This window comes from Crocuta crocuta, unplaced genomic scaffold, assembly GCF_008692635.1.
Source record: "Crocuta crocuta isolate KB4526 unplaced genomic scaffold, BGI_CrCroc_1.0 scaffold73, whole genome shotgun sequence".
NCBI classification, from domain to species: Eukaryota; Metazoa; Chordata; class Mammalia; order Carnivora; family Hyaenidae; genus Crocuta; species Crocuta crocuta.
Window position 1 is genome coordinate 539,429 of NW_027529443.1, and position 21,988 is coordinate 561,416.

Consider the following 21,988-nt stretch of genomic DNA (forward strand, 5'->3'; position numbering starts at 1 on the left):
CAGTCCTGGGCTCTGGAATGGAGCCTGAGGCGGTGCTGTGGGGCCCAGATCTGCAGGGTCCTGAACAGAGCCCCAACGATGCTCACAGAGGTGAGGGGCACACGAAGGGACTGCAGTCCTGACAAGACGGCGGCCCCAGTTCAGGGAGGGGCCCAGACTCTGGGGGAAACCCAGGGGAGGGAAGAGAGACCCGACCCCCCCCGCGTTCTGAAAGGAGATGGGGGCTGGAGACTCCCTTTCTCTCTGTAGGTGCCGAGAGTGGGAACGAAGAGGAGAGCCCTCAGCAGGAAAGTTCTGGGGAGGAGATCATCCTGGGAGATCCAGCTCAGAGTCCAGAATTCAAGGACCCATCAGAGATGCCCCTGGAGAGACCCTCCCAGGATCCCGCAGTCCCCGGGGACCCCCCAACCCCACCAGGGCACCCCAACTCCCTGGGCCACCAGGCCCCCCTGGACCCCCCCGCCCCCGAGGTAGTCCCTACCCCATCTGACTGGACCAAGGCCTGCGAGGCCAGCTGGCAGTGGGGGACTCTGACCACGTGGAACAGCCCCCCGGTGGTCCCGGCCAACGAGCCCAGCCTGCGTGAGCTGGTGCAGGGCCGCCCTTCCGGGGCCGAGAAGCCCTACATCTGCAACGAGTGCGGCAAGAGCTTCAGCCAGTGGTCCAAGCTGCTGCGCCACCAGCGCATCCACACGGGCGAGCGGCCCAACACCTGCTCGGAGTGCGGCAAGAGCTTCACGCAGAGCTCGCACCTGGTGCAGCACCAGCGCACGCACACGGGCGAGAAGCCCTACAAGTGCCCCGACTGCGGCAAGTGCTTCAGCTGGAGCTCCAACCTGGTGCAGCACCAGCGCACGCACACGGGCGAGAAGCCCTACAAGTGCACGGAGTGCGAGAAGGCCTTCACCCAGAGCACCAACCTCATCAAGCACCAGCGCTCGCACACGGGCGAGAAGCCGTACAAGTGCGGCGAGTGCCGGCGGGCCTTCTACCGCAGCTCGGACCTCATTCAGCACCAGGCCACGCACACGGGCGAGAAGCCCTACAAGTGCCCCGAGTGCGGCAAGCGCTTCGGCCAGAACCACAACCTCCTCAAGCACCAGAAGATCCACGCCGGCGAGAAGCCCTATCGCTGCACCGAGTGCGGCAAGAGCTTCATCCAGAGCTCGGAGCTGACCCAGCACCAGCGCACGCACACCGGCGAGAAGCCCTACGAGTGCCTGGAGTGCGGCAAGAGCTTCGGCCACAGCTCCACCCTCATCAAGCACCAGCGGACTCACCTGCGCGAGGACCCCTTCAAGTGCCCGGTGTGCGGCAAGACCTTCACGCTGAGCGCCACGCTGCTGCGGCACCAGCGCACGCACACGGGCGAGCGGCCCTACAAGTGCCCCGAGTGCGGCAAGAGCTTCAGCGTCAGCTCCAACCTCATCAACCACCAGCGCATCCACCGCGGCGAGCGGCCCTACATCTGCGCCGACTGCGGCAAGAGCTTCATCATGAGTTCCACCCTCATCCGCCACCAGCGCATCCACACGGGCGAGAAGCCCTACAAGTGCTCCGACTGCGGCAAGAGCTTCATCATGAGTTCCACCCTCATCCGCCACCAGCGCATCCACACGGGCGAGAAGCCCTACAAGTGCTCCGACTGCGGCAAGAGCTTCATCCGCAGCTCCCACCTCATCCAGCACCGACGCACGCACACGGGCGAGAAGCCGTACAAGTGCCCCGAGTGCGGCAAGAGCTTCAGCCAGAGCTCCAACCTCATCACGCACGTGCGCACCCACATGGATGAGAACCTGTTCGTGTGCTCCGACTGCGGGAAGGCGTTCCTGGAGGCGCACGAGCTGGAGCAGCATCGGGTGGTGCACGAAAGGGGCAAGACCCCAGCCCGGAGAGCTCAGGGCGACACCCTGCTGGGGCTGGGCGACCCTGCCTTGCTGACGCCACCCCCCGGAGCCAAACCACACAAGTGTCTTGTCTGCGGAAAGGGGTTCAACGATGAGGGCATTTTCATGCAGCATCAGCGCATCCATATTGGAGAAAACCCCTACAAAAATGCAGATGGCCTCATGGCGCACCCAGCCCCCAAGGCGCCTCAGTTCCGACCCCCTAGGCTCCCTTTCGGAGGGAATTCCTATCCGGGTGCTGCCGAGGGCAGAGCCGAACCCCCAGGACAGCCCTTTAAAACGCCGGAAGGGCAGGAGAGCTTTGGCCAAAGGCTGGGCCTGCTCTCCTCCAAGTCCTACATTTGTTCCCACTGTGGAGAAAGTTTTCTGGATCGGGCTGTGCTCCTCCAACATCAGCTCACCCACGGCAACGAAAAGCCCTTTCTCTTTCCCGATTATAGGATTGGTCTAGGGGAAGGGGCAGGGCCCAGTCCCTTCCTAAGCGGAAAGCCCTTTAAATGCCCTGAATGCAAAAAAAGCTTTGGCCTCAGCTCTGAGCTGCTGCTGCACCAGAAAGTCCATGCAGGTGGGAAACCCCAGAAGAGTCCGGAGCTGGGGAAGAGCTCTTCCGTCCTCCTGGAGCACCTCAGGAGCCCCCTGGGGGCCAGGCCCTACAGCTGCTCAGATTGTGGGGCCTCCTTTCTCGATCGCTTGGCGCTCGTCCGGCACCAGGAGACCCACACCCAAGACAAGTCCCCCCCACCCGAGGACCCCCTTCCAGAGCCAGCCACCCTTTCCACAAGCCAGGAAGATGAGGGAGAGGCCCCCATTCCCGCAGGGAGCAGCAGCCACGGGGACAGGGAAAACCCCAAAACACTCTCGGAAGAAAAGCCCTATTTGTGCCCTGAGTGTGGAGACGGCTTCACAGAAGTCGCTGCCCTCCTCCTCCATAGGAGCTGCCACCCAGGGGTCACCTTGTGAAACGAGTCTGGAGACCAGGGGCCTCTCTCTCCTGAGAGGAACGCTGGATCCCCCCCCACCCCAGAAGTTATGTGGGGAAAGGAGGAAAACCCTATCAGGTTGTAGAGAAGCGGAGGATAAAGAACCCTGGGTAAAAATAGTGCTTTTACATCAGTGATGAGAAACCCTATAATATTGTTGGTGGGAACCACTTATAAGAGGCAGTAGAGAAAAACTGTTGGGTTAGAAACCCTATAAATACGTAGGAAAAAAAAGTCCTTTAAGTCTGTAGCAGAAAAACCCTATAAACCATAGTGGATAAAAGCCCTATTAATTGTAGGAAGAGGTCCCAATATGTCTCTAGACAGCCCTATAAAACTGTATCAAAATCCTTGTGAAACTATAGGGTCGGGGAAGTGCAGGGAATCCAATGGCATTGACTCGAGAGGTGTGACCCTCAGAAGGTGTAGGAGAGCCTCCCATGAACTTGTTCCACAGTGTTCTCTCCCCCTGGAGTACGGGAGGGAGCCTCTCTCCCAGAAGCCTTGGACAATGACATGGAGGAAAATGCTCAGCTGGGGACTAGTGTGGGGAGAGGCGGAAAAAAGTGATGAGGAGCCCCCAGGCCCACAGAGAAGAAACGACCCCAAGAAGCTAGGAAGAGAGAGTCCAGCTCGCCCCACTGGGGGTTCCTTGGGATATGAGGCCAGTCTTAGGCGATTTTGTGTTAAGAGGAAGAGGCCCATGGAATTCCTTATTGGGAAGGATCCAAAAATGGGGATGGAAGAAAAGTGATGTCAGGCCTTTTTAAAGGCTGAAATTCGGGGTGCATAGAAACTTTAAGAACACTGGGAAACCACCACAGAAGTTAGGGGGCAGGAGGGGGACGGCTGTTAGTGCTTTGAGGAAAGCAAACCAAGGTGAAGCTGTGGATGGAACCCAGCCAGCTCGGGGCTGCCCAGTCCTCTCTGTTTCTGGGAGCTTGTTAAGCTACAAGTGCAAGCAGATCCCAGCTCAGGCCGCCGGGGCTCCCCCACCCCCACCCCCCAGCCAGGCAGGACGGGGGACTTCTCGTCAGAGAGGCCTCCGGGGATGGAGGGGCCCTCCTGCCCACTCTCAGGTCTCACTGTCAGGAGGTTTCTCCTGAAATCTAACTGCCAGCGGTCTTGCTGCCGTGGCAGCTCACTTCCTCGAATTCTGTCCTTAGTGGAGAGGGGGAATCGCTGCTAGTCGACCTCCAAAGAATAAAGCCCTTCAGAGACTCAAGGCCTATGTGTGGTTAAATCCTCCCTAGACGTCTCTCCTCCAAGTCAACGACAGTCATGTGTGGTTCTCTGTGGCAACGAGGGACAGCAAGTGGACAGAATAGAGCGCTGATTACCCAGCAACCTGCTTTTAAACCTCACTCTTTTCGTCTGAGCTGCTAGCGAGGCTGCTGGTGGGATGAGCCAGCCTCCGTGTAGTGGTGGGGGTCCAAACGCCCCCCAGGCTGGGCCATGGGTCCCTGAAGAGCACACGGAGGCCTGACCACCTTCCTCCCCCTGGTACTTGGAGCTCTGGATCGTGGTCTTGGGCGGGGACAGATTCCCACCCACTTGGCTCCTCTCCTCCTTAGCCAGCAATCTTCAGAGGGAAATGGAAGGATGAGAAACACACTCCCCAGCCAGGCCCATCTCCTGTCCTCACACACCACACGGTTCCACTCTTTGGTTAACGCAGCCAGACCCGCCGATGTGACTGGGTGTGTGTGGCAGGGGAGAGAGACAGCTGCCCTATAAAATGGTTGAGTGAAAACTCTTCAAACATCTGTAACAAGAACCCCACACCCTAACCCTGGAATCCCTTAAAGAGAGGACTCCGTCCAGTGCTGGGTCCAAAGGAAGTGCCCACTGACCCCAAGCTGGCACCAGTAACGCACTGTGGTCCTAGAGTCAGAACTGAGATGCCGGGTGAGGGGGCCCTTCAGGAGTCGTATCCCTGGAGAGGGCGACTGGATTCCTCAAAGCTGTGGAAGAGACCTCCGATTCCATTACCCAAAAGCTCAAATGGTGAAAGCCCTTCCTTCACCCTTCATCTCTCCTGCCCCTAAAGGGATGACCTTAAATTCAAAGGATCAAAATCGAGAACACTGCAAGAGGAAAAACCCGGGCCTGCTGGGGAGAATGAAAAGGCAGGTCTTGGATGATTGTGGGGAGACCCTTATTGCCATCTGTGCAAAGCCCCACCCCACCAAGTGCCAGGTCAGAAAGCACTACTGAGAGGGGAGAAGGAGCCTGCCTGCCGAATCTCTACTGACGCAAGCGTCAGCCAAGGGGGTGTTCTTATGAGACTGAGAAAGAGGAGACCATCCTCCAAGTCAAAGATTTTTTGTTAAGAGGGGAGTAGGAAGAAACTTCAGTTGTAGAGACAAACCCCCTGTAAAGCTAGAAGCAGCGCCCCTCAGAAACAGGTCTGAGGAATCTGGCTCCAGGAGAGTCCTGGAGAGCAGCCTTTGGGGCTCGGGCCAGTCTCGGGGGGGAGGGGAGGTGGTCAGTGTGGTCCAAGGCCAGCTGTAGGCCTACTGAGGACTAGGGTGTAGCATACGTAGTAGGATGCCCGCATGTTGTAGGGATGGGTGAGGGCCAGCGGTCTTGGCTGCGGTACTGAATGGATGATGTGGACACAATTAGGTGGGGTCTGGGGTTTCATAGCAGGAAAGGGGCAGAATCGGAAACCTCTGGGGGTGTGACCTGTTCTCTTGCCCACCTCCCCAAACGCCTTTACCCGGGTGCTTCCCTCCCAGAGCGAGCTACATCTCGGGAGGAACTAAGCAGGGGGGCTGGCTTGCGGAGGTGGCAATGTCCAGAATCTCTCTGACCAGAGATTAGGCAAAGGCCCAGGCGTCGGTCGTGGCACTTGCCCACCAGAACTTAGCCCGGAAGGCATGGTGTCCCCAAAACCGTTTTGTCCAGCTCCACGCAGGCCTGACTTCAGAAGTGCCCTGGTGGAGGAGCCCGACAGATAGGGTCACAGAGTCATTGGTGAAAGCGGAGGGGAGAGGGGACATTGATCTGAGCTTAGGGTGCACCCTGAAACTGCTATGGCTGTGGAGGTCACATGGGAACTCAACAGAACTGGGCACGAATCCCGAATGGTGGGGAAACTTGAAACCATCACGACCAAGAGTTGAGATTCCAGGACACCTGCTCCTCAGGTGAGCAGCCCCAGACTCTTGCCCCCATTAGGGAAGCCCCACTCACCTGACTTGTCCCCGTGGAGTGAAGAGAGGCCCCACTTTTGAGTGTTGTGTGTCAATAACAGTGTTGTGTCACCGGTGGTCATGTTGATTAGTTGAAGAGAATAAAGGGAATACGATTTCCCAGGTGTTTTCTGTCTTCTCTTCCAGGCCCAGAGCGAGCTGAAGGAGCCTGTCCTCTCCCAGAGCCAGGGTTCGTGTGTAACCTCAAAAGCTCAGCCCAGCGCAGGCCACCCTTGCACCCTTCACTCAGATGCCCTCAGATCCCTATCCAGTGCTTGTGGGTGGGAGCCTGAGGGTTTGTGGATTTCTAGAACCCATATCCTTAGGAGAAAGGGGGAGAAACGTGCTGAGATGGTGGCAGAGCCAAGCAGGTCTTGGTGCCTGGTTTTGGTACGAGCGTGCCATGCTGCCTCCTGGGTGGCTGCCTGGTGAGGCTGGCGCTGGCGGGCTCCCATCCAGCCGTGCAGGCCCAGGGAGGCCTTTCTGACCACGACAACTGCGCTCCTCCCAAGACTGCTACAAGGGAAAGCTCCTAAGCTCTAGTTCCAAAAACTGGCAGCCACCAACCCTGGTTCACCTGGGGCCTGGTCAGCCTTCCTCGGGGCCAGAGCCTCCTAGACCCTGAGGAGACATGGGTGGAGACCTGGCTTGTCATCTCATCCTCAAGAGGTAGCCCAAGAGCCCTCATTGTTTGAAGAGGCTCAGAAAAGGGCAGCCACTTGCCCAAGACCCACAGGAAGGCAGTGAGGGAAACCAGAACGGCCAGGAGCAGGCTCTGCACCCAACCAAGCCTCTCCTCCCCCAGCACTGGGCCTGCCCGGGCCTGGCCTGGGCTCCACACCGTCTGGCCAGGCGGGGCTGCTCTGATGAATCTTCAGTGCCAGGCTTGCCTCAGTGCTATCTCCTGGCCTAGGCCTGGCCACGGCCCCCTGAGCAGTCACCTGAGGTCAGCACTTGCTCTAACCTGTAGCCTGCCTCTGGCCCAGCCTGCAGAGAGCCTCCTGCTCCAGCCAAGGAACTTTCTCTCCACTTGCTCCATACGTCTCTGACCCTGACTCCCAGGGCAAGCTTACTGTCTTGCCTTCCCCTTCCCCATCTAGAAAGCAAGGAGTGGAGTAGTAGGTAAGGGAGGAGGGGCTTGCCTTTCACAGTAAGGTGAGCAGTGGAGGCTCTCCTGCATTGTGTCCCCTGCCCTGGTTCCAGCGCAGGAACCAGTGAGGGGGTTTCAGGGAAAGAACAGGCACCGGAACACAGTGATTGGCTCAGAGACTTAGCAGAAGGGGTTGTGGACCCAGATATGGTGACCGCCACAACAGAGGGTCAGGAAACCAGCTGGGGGAAGTGACCTGAGGCATGAGGGTAGGGGATAGGCGTGGGGAGGGGTGAGGGATAGAGAGTATATGACAGTTGTGTGGCAGGGAGCAGGTGGTTAGATCATAGATCATAGGCTAGAGATTAAAGTAAGGTAGAAAACACAGCCCAGAGAAGAGCATCTTGTTTGAGGTAATTGGGGATAGAGCACCATTGGGAGTTTTTAAAGAAGAGTTTAAGGAGAGTGACATGACTTACTCACCCCCCTCCCGCCCCAACCAATGGTGGTGATTTTCTAGGTCTGGAGCTCAGGAAAGAGAACTGGGCTGGAGAATTGGGTCTTAGCAGCTTAGCTGAAGCCAAAGTCATGGACCAACACACAGGAAGAGTGGCAGAGAGGAGAGGATGTAGCTTAGGGGTGAAGGAACAGGACCAACAGAAGACCGTATACAATCAGGACAGTGTAGCGCCACAGGTCCAAGGTTAGTTTAAAAGAGTGGTTAATGTCAAATGCTCCATTGGACCCTGTAGCCAGTCACACAGCAGCCCCAGTTCTGGTTAAAACAGGCACCTTCCCCACTGAGGCCAACACCTGCACAGCCACAAGAGGCCAGCCAAGGCCAGTGTTGGTTCAGGAGGAACTTTGGCCTGCCCATCCCAGGGGCCCGGGGTTTCACAGCCACTGAAGCCCCCTGGGGATACTGGAGGTTGTAAGGGGTCAAACCTCGAGAGTGGAGAGACCTGACCAGCCCCTAAAACAGCTTCCTAGCACTGGGCAGACATCGCACACCAACATTTACGGGGAATGCTCCGTTCCTCCCGCATCAGTGCTTGCTCCTGCCACTGAAGGTGGCATCTTTATCCCACCACACGTTGGGCTTGAGCAAGCGGTTTGACACCTACTTTATTAGAGATGAAGACTCACAAAGAGTGTTTACTTCTCGGGGTATGGAGACGGGTCAAGGAGAGACTTTTGAGAAGACGATGTATGGTTACTCGCATTTACCTAAAAAACCCGTGTGGAGGTAGGTGACTCTTGGGAAAGAGGGTAGTGCGCACAGAGGATTGGCTGACCCCGACCGCTTCCGGGCGCAGCCCTTCTCCCAGAGCCGGCCCGCGTCTCTATGATGCAATATGCTGCGTTTTCCCCATCCCGGCGTCCGTTGCCCCTGGGCGGCGAACACTTCCCGGGCGGCCTCATGCCATCCCCCGCCACAGCCCGGGTCTCGGCCAGTGTGCCCACCGCGGCCAGCCCAGCGCCGGAAGTCACTGTGGCCCGCGTCTCCGTCTCCAGTCCGACCTGGTCCAGCTGCTGCAGCCCCGCCGAAACCCTGGACGCCAGGTGGGGCCCAAAGGCTGACAAGGCCGCGAACCCCCGCGAAGGCGCCACTGCTGCCAAGCCTGCGGCCGCCACCGTCACCCCGCGCCCAACTCCGGCACCCAGCCCAGGCAGCACCCGCCCCGGCGCGAGCCCCGCCACAGCCGCAGCGATGGCTCCAGCCGCGGACCCCACAGCAAGCTGAACCCACAGCCAACAATCGACACACGGTTCCAGAGAACACGGCCAGCAGCCAGGGAAAGTTGCAATGAAGGAAGTCATCCGCTACGCTGTTCTGATCTGTCCGCCCGAGGGGAGAGGCGGGTGAGGCCGTTAGGGAGGGACAGCCCGCAGACCGGGCCCAGGCTTGCCTTTGGCCGGTACAGCCTAGAACGGGCTCTCTCCACCGAGGCCCTAGTTGCCAGGGGGCTGATTAAGGGACTACATTTCCCAGGACGCAACACGAGGCTCCCAACATCCCTGCGGCCAATTATTGCGAGGGGCGTGGCGAGCGCGTGCCGACAGGACGGACAGGGACGCTGGGATCATGGGCGTGTCAGCCCTCCCCCGTGGGAGCAGGAGACGCAGGCTGGTGACGGCAGAGAACGATGCTTTCTCACTGCAGACATGCTCCTCCCGCAAGCAAGCCGTTTAGGATCCGAGACGGCGGTTAGATCCAAATGTAACTAGATGCTGGGGGTGGGAAAGGCGAGGTCTCTGTGCAGGCCCTTGGGGTTCACACGCCAGCCAGGACAGCGCCAGAAGTGTAGCAGCCAAAATCTGGGACCACGTTTAGGGCAGGAAGCCTGGCTACTTGGACTGTAGGCTGAGGGTTGGATGTTTATTCATAACAACAGCCTATACAAGACATCTCTAGAGCAGGGCCTGTGGGTCTGAATGGACCCTTGCACCTGTCAGCAGCTCCACCTTCCAGGCCCCTGCCTGCCGCCTTCACAACCATGGGAGTTTGCTTGGGCAGGCAGCGCAGGAAGCATCATGGGGACAGGCTCAGTCACAGGGTGTTAGATGAAGCTCCTCTACCTGGAATGATTGGAAGTTGGCCCAGCTGCTAGTCTGTCCCTTCCCCTCCTGGGGAATAATGCCTCCACGAAGTTAAGGCCACCAGGATGAAAGCAGGGTCAGAGCTGGGGCCCAGGGGAATCTTGGGAAGCATGAGGTGGGGGTAAGTGGGCTTGGGAGAGAGACAGATGGGCAGGGGGGAGGCTGACTAGCATAAAGACTGATGATCTTGGTTCAGCACTCCTGAGATGAAGGCAAGGCGACTGCAACAGCCAGAGTTTCCCAGAAGAGGACAGTGCCCCCTGCCCCTACAGGGGGGTACCTCCTTCAGCCCTTAGCATAAGAGTTAGAACAAAGCCCCCAGGGAATCCACAGGAGGGAAGCCCCACCCAAGCATGGAAAAGTCTCCCTGGGCCAGAGAGAGTTAAAGGAGGTGGGGAAACTGGCCCACCCTTGGTCCTCATTTGTGGGTGTATAAGCAGGTAGTGAACCTCCTCTTGGGTGGGAGGTCACAGCCCGGGGGATTTCACCCTTAGGACAGGGGTGGGCCCACAGAGACAGCTGGAGAAGAATTAGGGTCAGATTCCAGGAAGCTCAGCTGAACGCTCTGGGCCCTCAGGCCTCTCACAGCAGACCCTTCCAGCAAGGCAGGTGCCCCGTAGGCTGTAGCTCTGTGTGGAAAAGGTGGAACTGAGCTCGGCAGATCTCACTCCCACTAGCATGCACTGGGACCCCCAAACCAACTAGGTGGAGAGGGGCTGGGTCCCCAGGGTCCGGAATGGAGGGTAAGGGCCACTGAACGTGGGGTGGGGAGGGACTGGAGGCACAGCCCCCAGGGTCCATGGGTGTTCCAAAGTCCCCTGAGTTACGGGTTCAGCTGATGTAGACACGGTGGAAGTCGTGGGCACCAAAGGCTGCGTTGCACTTGGGGCACTTCCTCTGGCGGGCCTCATAGCGGCCCCGCACGCACTCGAAGCAGAAAACGTGGAAGCACTTGGTAAGGACTGCATCCTTCTTGCGGGTGTTACAGCAGGGGCAGGTCAACCGCGCCTGGGCCGGGCAAAGGCATCAGCTCGGGACAGTCCTGATGGCCCCCAGACCCCAAGCTGACAGCAGCAGGAGGTGGTCCAGGCTAAGCCCACCACACAGCAGACTGCATCTAACTCTCACCATAACCCTGAGAGATAGGGATGGGCACTGTCCGGGTGAGGAAACTGAGGCTCAGAGGACAAGGTCTCAAAACCAGAAAGTAGCAGAATCTGGATTCTAACCCAGGCAGTGGTGGCCAGTGGGCAACATGTCCCTCCCCCCACCGCCCCAAAGGCCAAAACCCCACAGACTTAGCTGGGACTCCCCTCCCTTGAGGCTTTATCTCTTGCCCCTCTGGCCTTCTCTGGCAAAAGCCCAATCCTGGCTGAAGCTGACGGTCTACCTTCTCGTCCTCTGCACCTGCTGGGCGTAGCAGTGCCACTAGAAATATGCCATCTCCACCCTCAGCTAGGCCCAGCCCTGCTGCTGCCCAAAGATCCTGCTGGGTTCCTGGACTCACTCTTCTCTGCGAAGAGTGAAACCCCCACAGGCCACCAGGTCTCACCTCCAACTCCAGGAATTCCCTTAACTCAGCATTCCCCGACATTCTTCCTCCGCCCTGCTTGAAAACCCAGGCCAGCCTACACCCCAGCGTTACCTCTTCCCTAGCTCTCAAACCATCCTCATCCAAGTCCACCTGTTTTGGAGAAACCTTCCTCTGCTTCCCCATAGCCTCCCCCAGCTGTCCTGCCCCTTCAAGGCCAAACCGCAGACTTCTCTTCCTTTATCATTTAAGCTTTAAGATTCCTAAGGGAAAAGAATGACCACAGACCCTCCCTGGGTGACCGCAGTTCTATCTGGCTTCCACCACTGCCTCTGCTGATAATCCTCCAACCCCATCCTCCAGACAGTCCTCCTGCTTCGAATGCCTTCCCAGCCAGCCTCCCACAGGCACATGTTCAACATCCTGGAGACACAACACTGACTCGCCAACACCTGCTCCTCTGCAGGCTTCCTAGTTCTACCACGTGCCACTAGCTTCTCCAGTCAGGAACCCAGGAGCTCCCGGGATCTCCCTCTCCCTCACTCCATGAATCAATCCAACCCTGAGTTCAAGCACTTCTGCCTCCTCAGTATCTCCTGACCTCTTCTACTTCTAGTCTCTAACACCCTAGGCTAGCTCCCTACTGGTTTTTGCCTCAATGACTGCAATTGCTTCACAGATTTCTCTGCCTCTAGTCTTTACCTCCTCTGGCCCAAATCCAACCACGTCACTCTCTGATTTAAAACCCCTTGATGTCCCCACACTGTCTACAAGATAAGCCAAGCATCTCAACTTGACCCACCACACTCTTCAGGATCTGACACTATTTAAGACCTCCAGCCTTCCCACTCATCACAAAACCCACATGCTGTCTTCCAACCATGGGGTCCAATAATCTGTGCTCCAGGAGACTGCTCTCAGTGAAGGACCTCTACTTCTGCCTCTCCCTTTGCTGGAACCCTCTCATCCCCATTACTCACGGTCAACCCTCATTCTTCAGGTTTCTCTTGGAGGACATTCCTCCCAGGAAACCTGCTGACCCCCATAGCTGTCGTGGCCCCCTCTGGCCTCTGCCATCACTCAGAATACTTGGCTATCTCCTTCAACAGATAATCAGTTTCAAGAAATCGGAGACTAGGGCTAGCTCCTAGCGCTCCCACATCTGGCCAGGCACGGTGCCTGACATAAGCACATGTACAGCATTCGTCAGCTCTTCGATTCTCCACAACTAGGGGCCCTGCTTACCTTTTTTATCCAACCTTATTTCTGGGGTCCCCAGACTATCAACTATAGCCCTCACCAACTCCCCATCTAAGATTCCTGGGTTGATAGGGCACAACTCAGCCCCACAGCCCCACCTTGTACTCCTTGATCTCCTCCTGGAGAATTTCATCGGCATCTGCATAAACCTCCACCTTCCTCTGCTTCTCCAACTTGCGCCGCAGTCGTGAGATGTCCTCCTGGGGCAGGAGAAGGGCCAGGCTAAGTGCAAAGGTCCTCATCTTGAACCACCCGCCCCCAGGCCACATCAGTGACCCTGAACCACCCTGTCCTTACCCCATGCACACACCTGAGCCCTCTTGAGGTTGAAGCTCTCTTTCTCGCGAGCAGCCCGGCTCTCCGCCAGGCAAGGCTGGATCTCTCGCAGCCGCGTCTGTACGTGCTCCAGCTGCACCTTGAGGTCCTCGGCCAGCTGGGCCGCTTCCACAGCCTGAGGTAGGTGGAGCAGGTAAGGGTGGGCTCGCTTGAGCCGGGGGAGTCAGGCCTGTGGAGCCACGGTCCACAGATGCCTGTGTCAAACATTCCAGTGACTCTTGCTCTGGGGACCAAGTCCGGCATCTTCACTGGAGCTAGTCCTGCCTCCTGACCCCCCCACTTCACCTCCATCTCTCTCTGCAGCTCCTGACACACTCGCTTCCTCACCTACGTAACATTCTCTCCTATCTCTGAACCTCCATAGGGCTCTTCTCTCCTCTCCCCTCAACACCCCCAACACAAAAGATTTCTTTCCAGTGGCTCCCTCAGCCCTCAGGTTACATGGCAGTTCCTGAGACAGGCCCCCTTGTTTCACAGCACCTTAAGTTTCCTTCATAAGATTTACTGGAATCTGCACTAACACATTTTACCTGTGGGATTACTTGGCTAGCTCTGCCCCTCAAGACCGAAGTTCCCCCTTCCAGGAGGACCCTCTTACTCCAGGTTCTCTCCAGCCCTCAGTGCCAGGGATACATAGCAACAGCATGAATAATATGGCTTTAATGAACGAATTAAATGGAGAGAAAAAAAAAGCACAGTAGGGAAAACAAAACTAACATTAATCTTAAGCCTTTCCTACCACCTAGACATTCCTGAGATTCAATCCAACTGTGTGACAGGAACCGGCATCCCTACTTTACATATAACCAGCTTAGTGCTCAAGATTCGAGTTCTGGGGGTGGCCGGATGGCTCAGTCAGTTGAGAGTCGGATTCTTGATTTTGGCTCAGGTCACGATCCCAGGGTCATGGGATCAAGCCCCACGTAAGGCTCTGTGCTGAGCATGAAGCCTGCTTAAAGATTCTCTCTCTGTCCCTCTCCCCTGCTCATGTGCTCTCTCTCTCTCTCTCTAAAAAAAAAAAAAAAGAAAAGTGTGTTCTGGAGCAAAGGAGATCCAAGCCCCAATCTCAGGTCTCCTCTTTCTTGAGCAAGTCAACTGCCTTCCCTGAGCCTCAGTTTCCTTAGTTACAAAAAGTAGAAAAAAAACAAACACCGTGTTACGATTGTTCTAAGACCAAAATGCAACCTAAGACAGACAGGTTTCAGCACAGGGACTAGAACACAAGAATTCGAGACGTGAGCTCGGCTGGGAGAGGAGGCAGAGCAGGGTTTTAGCTGTGAGCCACCATCCTAGGTTGCTTTCTGCCCTTGGAACTGGCCTCACCTTCCTCTTGTTGAGCTCCAGGGCCTGGCTGCGCAGCGTCAGCTCCTTCTCTACACCCCCGAGGCTGCCCTGCAAGGCCCGCTCTTTTTCCTCCAGCTTCTGCACAGTCAGCAGCTGGGCATCCACCTGAGGTCAAGGGTGGGGACTCAGTGCTGGAGAGCTGGCGCCTCTCCAGCTCCACCCTACAAACCCAGGGCTGCCATACCTGGGACTTGAGGCCAAGAACTTGCTCGCCCAGCTCATCCTTCTCCTCCCGCAGTAGCTTGTGAATCTGGTTGGCCTTGATCCGTTCTGACATCAACTTAAAGTTGGCATCGTCCTTTTCCCGTAACTGCTGTAGCAGCCTCCCATTTTGCTCCTGCATGTCCTCAAAAGCCTGACCGGTCACATCCATCTCCGACAGCAGGGCCTCTTCTTCCTACGGCAGGTGGACAGGGACAAGATGGAATACGGACGGCGGGCATGATGATCATGGGGAAACCACAGGAAAACAGTACTGGCCACAGAGTGACCCCAGACCATCTGCTAGAAGTATCCACCAAGGAGTTAAGGGAACCCCAACATTCAGAAGCAGGGGACCACAAGGGGGTCGCACCTGCTTGGTAGCACCCAACTTGCGCTGCAGGTGTTCAATCTGTTCCTCGGCTTGCCGAATGCGCCGCAGGGCGTCCTCATCAGCAATTTTCTTGCTCTCCCTTCGGTCCCTCTCCTCTAATTCCCGAATGCGGCCTCGTAGTTCATCGACCTACAGCCAGTCAGAGAGAGCGAGCTAGCTCTCCTCACGGTTTCTGCTGACCTAGCACCCTGCTCTAGGCAGAACCCCCCCAGGGCATGCAGCCTCTGTGCATGTCCCACAGGCCCTACCTGCCCTCACCTCAGCCTTGGCCTTGCGTTCAGCTGCCATGAGCTGCACCTTATCCCGCTGCTCCTTGGGTGCAGACTTGTACATGTCCAGCAGCAGCTTCATCTCCTTCTGGCTTTCCTGAGCCTTCCTGGAGAAGCACAGGAGAAAGGCTTGGTGACTGGGGCTGGAGGCCACTTTGGCAGGGGTGGGAAGATGACAAAAATAGAGTCTCACTTGAGCTCTGCTCGGAGACCTTTAAGGAGTTCTGACTCCTTCCTCTTGGCCTCCTCCACCTTGGCCTTCTCCCGATCAGCTCTTGAGAGAGCTGAGGCTACAGATGGGGGTCCCAGGCCAGGCCCTTCCCGCTCCCGAAGCTCCCGCTTGGGCCTGGCCTCAGGTTCTCGGCTCCGGGAGGAAGGGCCCTGGGACCCAGGAGTTAGGGCCTGTGAATCTTCCTCAGAGGGGGCCAGCTCCTCCTTCTTCGCTGAGCAGGCAGTGGTGGTGGTGCCAGGCACTGGAGCCACCTCCTTTCTGCTGTCAGGGACACTGACAGGGCCTGGCCCACCCTCTTCTTTCCCTGGAGTTGGGGCACTGAGGCCAGAGTCCTCTGGGTGGCCCAGGTTTGGGATGGAGTGAGTTGAGCCACTGGCCTGGGCCCGGAGCTGCCAAGATAGAGAACAGGGTTGAGGTGAGACAGTGCTTACTGGGGTCTAGCCAAGGCTTTTCGCAGGCAGCCCCCTCCTTACCTTGCCAATCTCAGCCTGTACTTCCCGCAGCTTCCGCTTGTATCGCTGGGCATCCCCCTTTAGCTGGTGGTTGTGATTTTGGAGGCTGCTAATCAGGTGGCGCATCTCACGGTTGATGGGCCCTGTGGGAGGGTTGGGAAGTTAAGGAGTTAAACTGGCCTCTGGGTTAAGAGCCCAGCACCTCAGTGGTGGGAGAAGGGGAGCCAAAGTGGTCACTCCCATTGCAAAGAAGAAGGCAACAGGCTTTGTATGGAGTGTGATCTCATCAAAGTAATAACCTAGGCTTGAAAGGAAACTCGTAAACCACCTATTTATATTACTTCTGTTAACGTAGACTTTTTTCTAGTATTTCTAAATTTCATTCAAAGGAAGACACAACTGTTAGTATTCACTGAAGTAAACTAGTCTGCTTCTTTCATATTTTCAAGAGCAGACGTTACCTTCTGAGTTTCATTCCTCTGACCTGCCCATCCAAAACTGCAATCTTCTCCTAACACTTCCTATCTTTTTCCCCCTGCTTTATTTCTCTTGATATATTTGCCACTATCTTACACATTCTCTTTTTCACTGTGTTGTCTTCCTCCACTACAATACTACTCCACAAGAGCAGAGACTGTCTGCATCTTGTTTACTGACATAATCCACAAAACCTGGCTCCTAGGTTTTTTTTTTTTTTTTAAGGTTTTTATTTATTTCTAGGAGAGAGAGAGACAGCGTGAGCAGGGGAGGGTCAGAGAGAGAGGGAGTCACAGACTGAAACAGGCTCCAGGCTCTGAGCTGGCAGTCAGCACAGAGCCCGACGCGGGGCTCGAACCCACGAACCGCGAGACCATGACCTAAGCGAAAGTCGGACGCTTAACCGACTAAGCCACCCAGGCGCCCCTCCCAGGTGGTATTTAATACATCTTTGTAAAATGAACCAATACCTCCAAGAGACACCGTAAGGCCAGAGAACCACCACCGATGGGGCCAACAGCTCATGTTCTGGCTGTGCCTGCTCCATCAGCCACTCAGCTGGTTGTGACCCTCACTGTGCCCTTGAACCAGGTGCTATGGTCCCCATTTTGGCCAGGGAGAGGAGGTTCTGCAAAAGGAAGGGGCTTAACCCCTTGTATCTGGATACGCAGCAGCCCCACACCAGGAACCAGCAATCCCAGATAAGGCCCCACCTCCACCCTGTCCTCACCACATACCCGCCTGCTCGTTGGCCGCCAGGTTCTGTTCAAACTCGATGCGCAGCATCTCGTACTCCTTGCGTACCTGGGCCAGTGTGTCCTCCAGCTGGATAACCTCTGTGCGCAGCTTCTTCTGCAGCCCCAGCTCATCGCTCTGTAGGGTGAGGCGTTAAGGACCCACACAACCCTTTAGCCCCTGGGAAACCACTGGTTTCCACCTCCCCCCTGCCCGCCCACCCCTCCCGGCCTCAGTGGCTCAGAAAAGAATTTATTCCCAAGGGATCCCTGGCAGCACACAGGAACTCCAAAGGCCAAAATGCCTTGACCCTAAGGTCTGTTCCAGGCCTATACCTCCATATGCTCAATGTGTCTCAGGTGGGAATTCTTGGTAGCCAGCAGCAGCCCCCGAGCCTCATCGAGCTGGGTCTTCACTTGCAGAGACTCATTGTAGAGCAGTGAGAACTGGGCCTGCAGCATCCGGTACTCCCCTGTTTCCCGCACCACCTCCTCAGGAAGGCTCCGCAGGGCCACCTGGGCACAAGATGCCCAGAAGTGATCAGCAGGAGGATTCAGGGCCCAGCCACTACCTGGCAGGCTGAGGCCCTCCCAGGCCTAAATGCAACCCACCTTGAGGCGCTCATTGGTCCGCACAGCCCCCTGAAGCTCGGCCTGTAGCTTCTCCAGCTCTGCCATCCGGCTGTTGGCCAATTCCTGGTTTTCCTCCAACTCTGCGTTCAGCATCTCAAACTGTGGAGTGGGAGGGGCTGTGGCAGGCAGGGCCAGGCCAGGCAGCATGCTGCCCTCCCATTCCCACCACATGGGGGCAAGGATGGATTCTGAAGCCCCAGGGACAGGCCAAACCCAACCACTTTCCTAGGGGCTCCCAGGTAAGTGGGAGAAAATACTGCACGGTCAGTGCTGGCAACCAAAGCTGACAGGGAGTCAGGGAAGCCTTACTGAAACACCTGAAGAAGCTGAAATAAAGTTTCACAGGAAACAGTGACCCTCATAGCACTACAAAGTGTGCATCGACCAAGAAGTCTGAGAGCCCTCTCAGTGAGGCCTTTCTTCAGCCACCTGGCTAAGAATGCCAGTCAACTCCAACATACTCCTATCCGTCTCTTTTCTACACTTTTTCTTTGAGACACTTATCGCCACCTTACTATTTGCTTCCTCAAACAGAACCTAACCTCTGTAAAAACTTTGATTTCTGTCTATTTTGTAGTGTGATGTGCCTCCTCCTGAGCACAGTCTCTACCACTTAGTGTTCATAGTATTTAATGAATACATACACGAATGAACGAGACAGAGCAGCACGAGTGCAGGGAAGGGCCTCAGAGGCCATGTAGGTAGTCTGTCCTTAATTCTGAGGGGATATTCAGGGGTAAGGTAGATAAAAGGTTATGGGAGGGCTGGCAAGAATGGTGGCTGCTCACCTTCTGCATGCTGAGTGTGATCTGGCCCCCTTGGAAGCCCGAGGAGCTCCCGGACACATAGTAGCCAGAATTGAGCTGTGGAGAGACACACAGATGGGAGTGGAGGGGAGAAGGGAGGACTCCAAGTCCCTAGCCCTGACTCCATCTGACCCAGCACCCTAGCCCCACCTGCTCCAAGGCCTCTGCCAGGTGCTTATTGAGCTTCTGCTCACGCTTGCGCAGCTTCTCAATGTCCCACTGCAGGTCCTCCACCGTCGTCTCCATCTCTAGCACCTTGGTCTCTGCTGAGGTCACTTTATCCTGGAGCTCAGAGTACTGGGGGACAACGAGAGGATAGGTGCTTAGCGCAGGGGACTGGGCTCCCTGAGAACCGGGGTGCCCGTCTAACCCAAACCCTGACCCGGTTTTAATCCCACCTCCAACGAGATGCGGTGGTGCTTCTCCTGTAGCTGGGTGGCCAAGTCCTGCAGCCGCCGGTTCTCACGCCCCAGCTCCCGGGTACGCGCCCGAGCCACCTCACTGGGGGGCTCGCTGTCCCCTGGGAAGGCAGGGCTCGGGTAAGAGCGAAGTCCAAGGCAATGGGGCAAAGTACTAACTCATTCTGTGAGTGCCCGGTGTGATCCACCAGCTGTCTTGCCAATTTCTCATGACAAAGCCCGGAGTCTTTATCCCCACTGTACAAAGGAGGAAACCAGCTCAGAGAAGAGAACCATATACTGAGCATGCCCAGGCTAGAATGACAGGACGAGGGCTGGGAGAAGCCTACAAAGCCAGGGCACTTGCTACTATGCCTTGTGGATCAGCAACTGCCACAAAATTCGTGCCAAGTGCCCCAAAGAGGTCTCCAGCTGGAAAGCAGTGGCCCCATAAGCATCAACGACTCCTCTCACCCATCTCTCTAGAATTCAACCCTAGGAATCAAAGCCAGAGCCCCATCTACAACCTACTCCTTTCCCTGAGAATGTGGCTGATTTATTTCTTGGAGAATTACGGCTGCCTCTGGGCTTGGGCATTGAGGGGATACAATCAAGATGCAAATGGGGACAGATGCCTGTGCGATGGGGAAGAAAGAACTAACCTCGGCTGTATACTCGCTGACAGAGTTCCTCCACCCTGCGCTGTAGGCGGTCTGAGGCCTCTACGACACGGGACACGGCCGCCTTGGAGAACTCCATCCGGCCCTGCAGCTGCAGCTCCACCTCCTCGCTACTGCTGGCGCCCAGTGCTACCACAAAAGCCAAGGCTGGCTCACTGAGAGGGGGCCGCAGCTGCACTGGCAGGGGCTCTGCGAGGGATGGACAGACCTTCATGAGGATAACAGCAGCAATTACCACCACTTCATACCATGTTCCAGACTGAGCCCCACTCTCTGGCTCACTGCATCAACACATGCAATGCCTGCGATACGCTGGTATCCCCATCATCAAAGTGAAACAACTTTATTTTGGGAGATGAAGTAATTTCCTCAAGGCCACAAAACTCCCAAATCACTCTTCAGAGAAGCCTTCTCCATCTAAATTAGAACCACACACATGTGCACATACACTAATTCCCTCTCAAGGGCCCCGTATCTTTTACTAATGGTTTAAAATCACTTCCTCCCTGATGCCAGGGGAAATGTTTCCTCCTGGCTATCTCTGTCTCTTTCAAGATGGTGTCAGTACTCAGTGTGAACATGGCTCTGAAATAAATAAGTGTCAAACATGACATGTACTACAAACCAAATCACTCAGATACTAAAGCCCAGGGCCGGGTTCTTATCCACTGCACTTCTGCCACCCAAACATGAAATCAGATGTGTGTTGTGTGTGTGTACACGTGTACGTACGTATGTACGTGTGTGTGTGCGCACACGTGCACACAATCGCATGAAGGCTGGCAGGAAATTCAAGACTGATATAAAAGTTGCCTCCTCTCCAGGACCTTTCCCAGAACTTAATTAAGCTCCCCAGATCCTCGGGTTCTGGTCCTACCCCTCAGCTCCGATGTCCCTGGCTCTGTGACAGGGGTCTCGTCACGTGTCAGTCCCTCCTGGGTCCCAGGCGCCTCAGTCCCTGAAGACAGCTCCCCCTGGCTCTCATGGTGCCGGAGAAGGGCTTCCACAGTTTCATCCAGCTGAAGAGAGAAAGCACCAAAAATGTTATGAATCCCTCAGGTGCTTCCCAGCACGATACTCCTTTTCCCAGCAGAGGAGTCTGAGGGTTGGCAGGTGGATCAAGGCCAGGTCTTGGAAAGCAGAGGGGCATCCACCTGGGCCCAGTAGCGATTGACAATGAGGAGTGTGGCATCATCTGTGGCCTGCCGTTTCTCCAGCTTCTCAATTCGTTCTCGGAGTTCATCTTCACAAGCCTGCCGCTGTTCCAACCGCTCTGCTAGTTTCTTGTTCTTGAACTGCAGAACTTTCAGGTCCATCTCCTCCTACCAAGGAAAACAGAGGAGCCAAGGACTGGGTCAAGCAGGACCCAAGAAACCAATCATTGAGAAAGAAAAAGGAGAGCAACTAGAATGGAGAAGTGAAGATCCCCAGACTAACCGCTCACAGGAATTAAAGAGGTTCAGACACCCACAGAGAAAGCATGTGGTTGTGAGTTCTGCTTCAACCTCTTTCTAACTCTCAAGTCTTTGACAAGTCACACGCCCTCTGGGAACCTGTTTCCCTATCTGTAAAGAGAAGGCAGACGTCATGTCCTCCTTTTCCTTCAACAGTGTGTTCTGTAAAGTGAACCCTGCCAAGCTTGGGGAGCGGGGAGTAAAGTTCTGGACGATTTGGACTAAGAACAGAGATGGGAGTCTGGCAAGTTGTGAGCACTGGGGCAGGAGTCACGAACCGTGGAAGAGATGCCCCCAAGACGAATGGGCTCTATAAGCGTGGTTGTGGTCTTCTCTTCACGGCTCAGCTTCTTCTCTGGGGGCCCTGAGCCCCCGTCGCCGGCGGCGCGTTTGTTGCCGGGTCCAGACATGGCCGCGGAGGCGAGGAGAGGCGCAGGGTCTCCCGAGGGACGTCAGGCAGGCGTAGGCGGCACTTCCGTCACCTGCAGAAGACAGAGGGCATAGATGTGAAGGCTGCCAGTGCTCCGCAGCCCCAAGCAGCCCCGCACACACCTGCTGGGTTCCGCCCCCGCCAGCCCTGGGCCCCTCACCTGCAGCAGGATCAACCTAGCGCCATCTTGGACTTCACCGGACGTCACCGGCCTCCTTAACCCAGAGCGCAAGCGCCGCAGGCAATGCCGGATGTGGCGAAACTTCATTTCCTGTTTCTATTGGTCGCGTTTTGTCCCGCCTCTTCTGTCCCGTTTGGTTTCTTTCTGAACACCTCCTCTCTCTCTCGGTGATTGGCCAGTAAACAGTTCCCGTGGCAACTGACACCGCACTTACATTCGCTAGCCTTAAGGGCATCGCCTACCTCAGGCCAGGCACTTTGGAGGGAGGGCACGGGGGCGGGGCTTGAAACTTATTGCGCATGCGTATTATCTTCTTACTGATTGGCGAGGGCCCTCCACTTGCTCCCTCCCTCCACGAGCTCCCTTAGCAACGGTCGCCGTTGAAACGGAGGGAGACGCCC

At 56.4% G+C, this 21,988-nt stretch overlaps 2 protein-coding genes across 3 annotated transcripts; one reads left to right on the forward strand and one right to left on the reverse strand.

Moving 5' to 3' along the window:
* The first annotated feature begins 6 nt into the window (after positions 1 to 6).
* ZNF629 (zinc finger protein 629) lies at positions 7 to 4,112 on the forward strand. Its single transcript, XM_077760333.1, has 2 exons — positions 7 to 90; positions 250 to 4,112. The coding sequence occupies exons 1-2, from the start codon at positions 18 to 20 to the stop codon at positions 2,865 to 2,867; spliced, it is 2,691 nt and encodes an 896-aa protein (XP_077616459.1). The 5' UTR covers positions 7 to 17; the 3' UTR covers positions 2,868 to 4,112.
* A 5,421-nt stretch (positions 4,113 to 9,533) lies between these two features.
* On the reverse strand, positions 9,534 to 21,634 carry RNF40 (ring finger protein 40). Of its 2 annotated transcripts, none has more exons than XM_077760336.1 (20): positions 21,567 to 21,634; positions 21,255 to 21,458; positions 20,677 to 20,844; positions 20,400 to 20,541; positions 19,505 to 19,711; positions 18,843 to 18,964; positions 18,595 to 18,741; positions 18,427 to 18,501; positions 17,618 to 17,737; positions 17,342 to 17,521; positions 17,009 to 17,144; positions 15,816 to 15,937; positions 15,304 to 15,731; positions 15,100 to 15,217; positions 14,821 to 14,970; positions 14,431 to 14,643; positions 14,226 to 14,351; positions 12,877 to 13,017; positions 12,665 to 12,766; positions 9,534 to 10,783 (listed from the first exon to the last, which is right to left on the reverse strand). In XM_077760336.1, the coding sequence occupies exons 2-20, from the start codon at positions 21,384 to 21,386 to the stop codon at positions 10,607 to 10,609; spliced, it is 3,006 nt and encodes a 1,001-aa protein (XP_077616462.1). In that variant the 5' UTR covers positions 21,387 to 21,458; positions 21,567 to 21,634; the 3' UTR covers positions 9,534 to 10,606. The 2 variants fall into 2 exon arrangements, with proteins under 2 accessions (XP_077616462.1, XP_077616460.1); XM_077760334.1 differs by lacking the exon at positions 21,567 to 21,634 and having other exon boundaries at positions 9,534 to 10,404; positions 10,603 to 10,783; positions 21,255 to 21,436.
* Positions 21,635 to 21,988: the final 354 nt, after the last annotated feature.

What these genes read in the sequence shown, in the direction of transcription:
- ZNF629 (XM_077760333.1), top strand. Translation starts at nt 18, where the DNA reads ATGGAGCCTGAGGCGGTGCTGTGGGGCCCAGATCTGCAGGGTCCTGAA. An exon ending in CCCCAACGATGCTCACAGAG is followed by an intron (nt 91 to 249) that starts GTGAGGGGCACA and finishes TTCTCTCTGTAG; the next exon opens with GTGCCGAGAGTGGGAACGAA.
- RNF40 (XM_077760336.1), bottom strand. Translation starts at nt 21,386, where the DNA reads ATGTCTGGACCCGGCAACAAACGCGCCGCCGGCGACGGGGGCTCAGGG. An exon ending in TCACACTCAGCATGCAGAAG is followed by an intron (nt 17,738 to 18,426) that starts GTGAGCAGCCAC and finishes CCCACTCCACAG; the next exon opens with TTTGAGATGCTGAACGCAGA. An exon ending in TGGAGCTCAACAAGAGGAAG is followed by an intron (nt 13,018 to 14,225) that starts GTGAGGCCAGTT and finishes CACCTACCTCAG; the next exon opens with GCTGTGGAAGCGGCCCAGCT.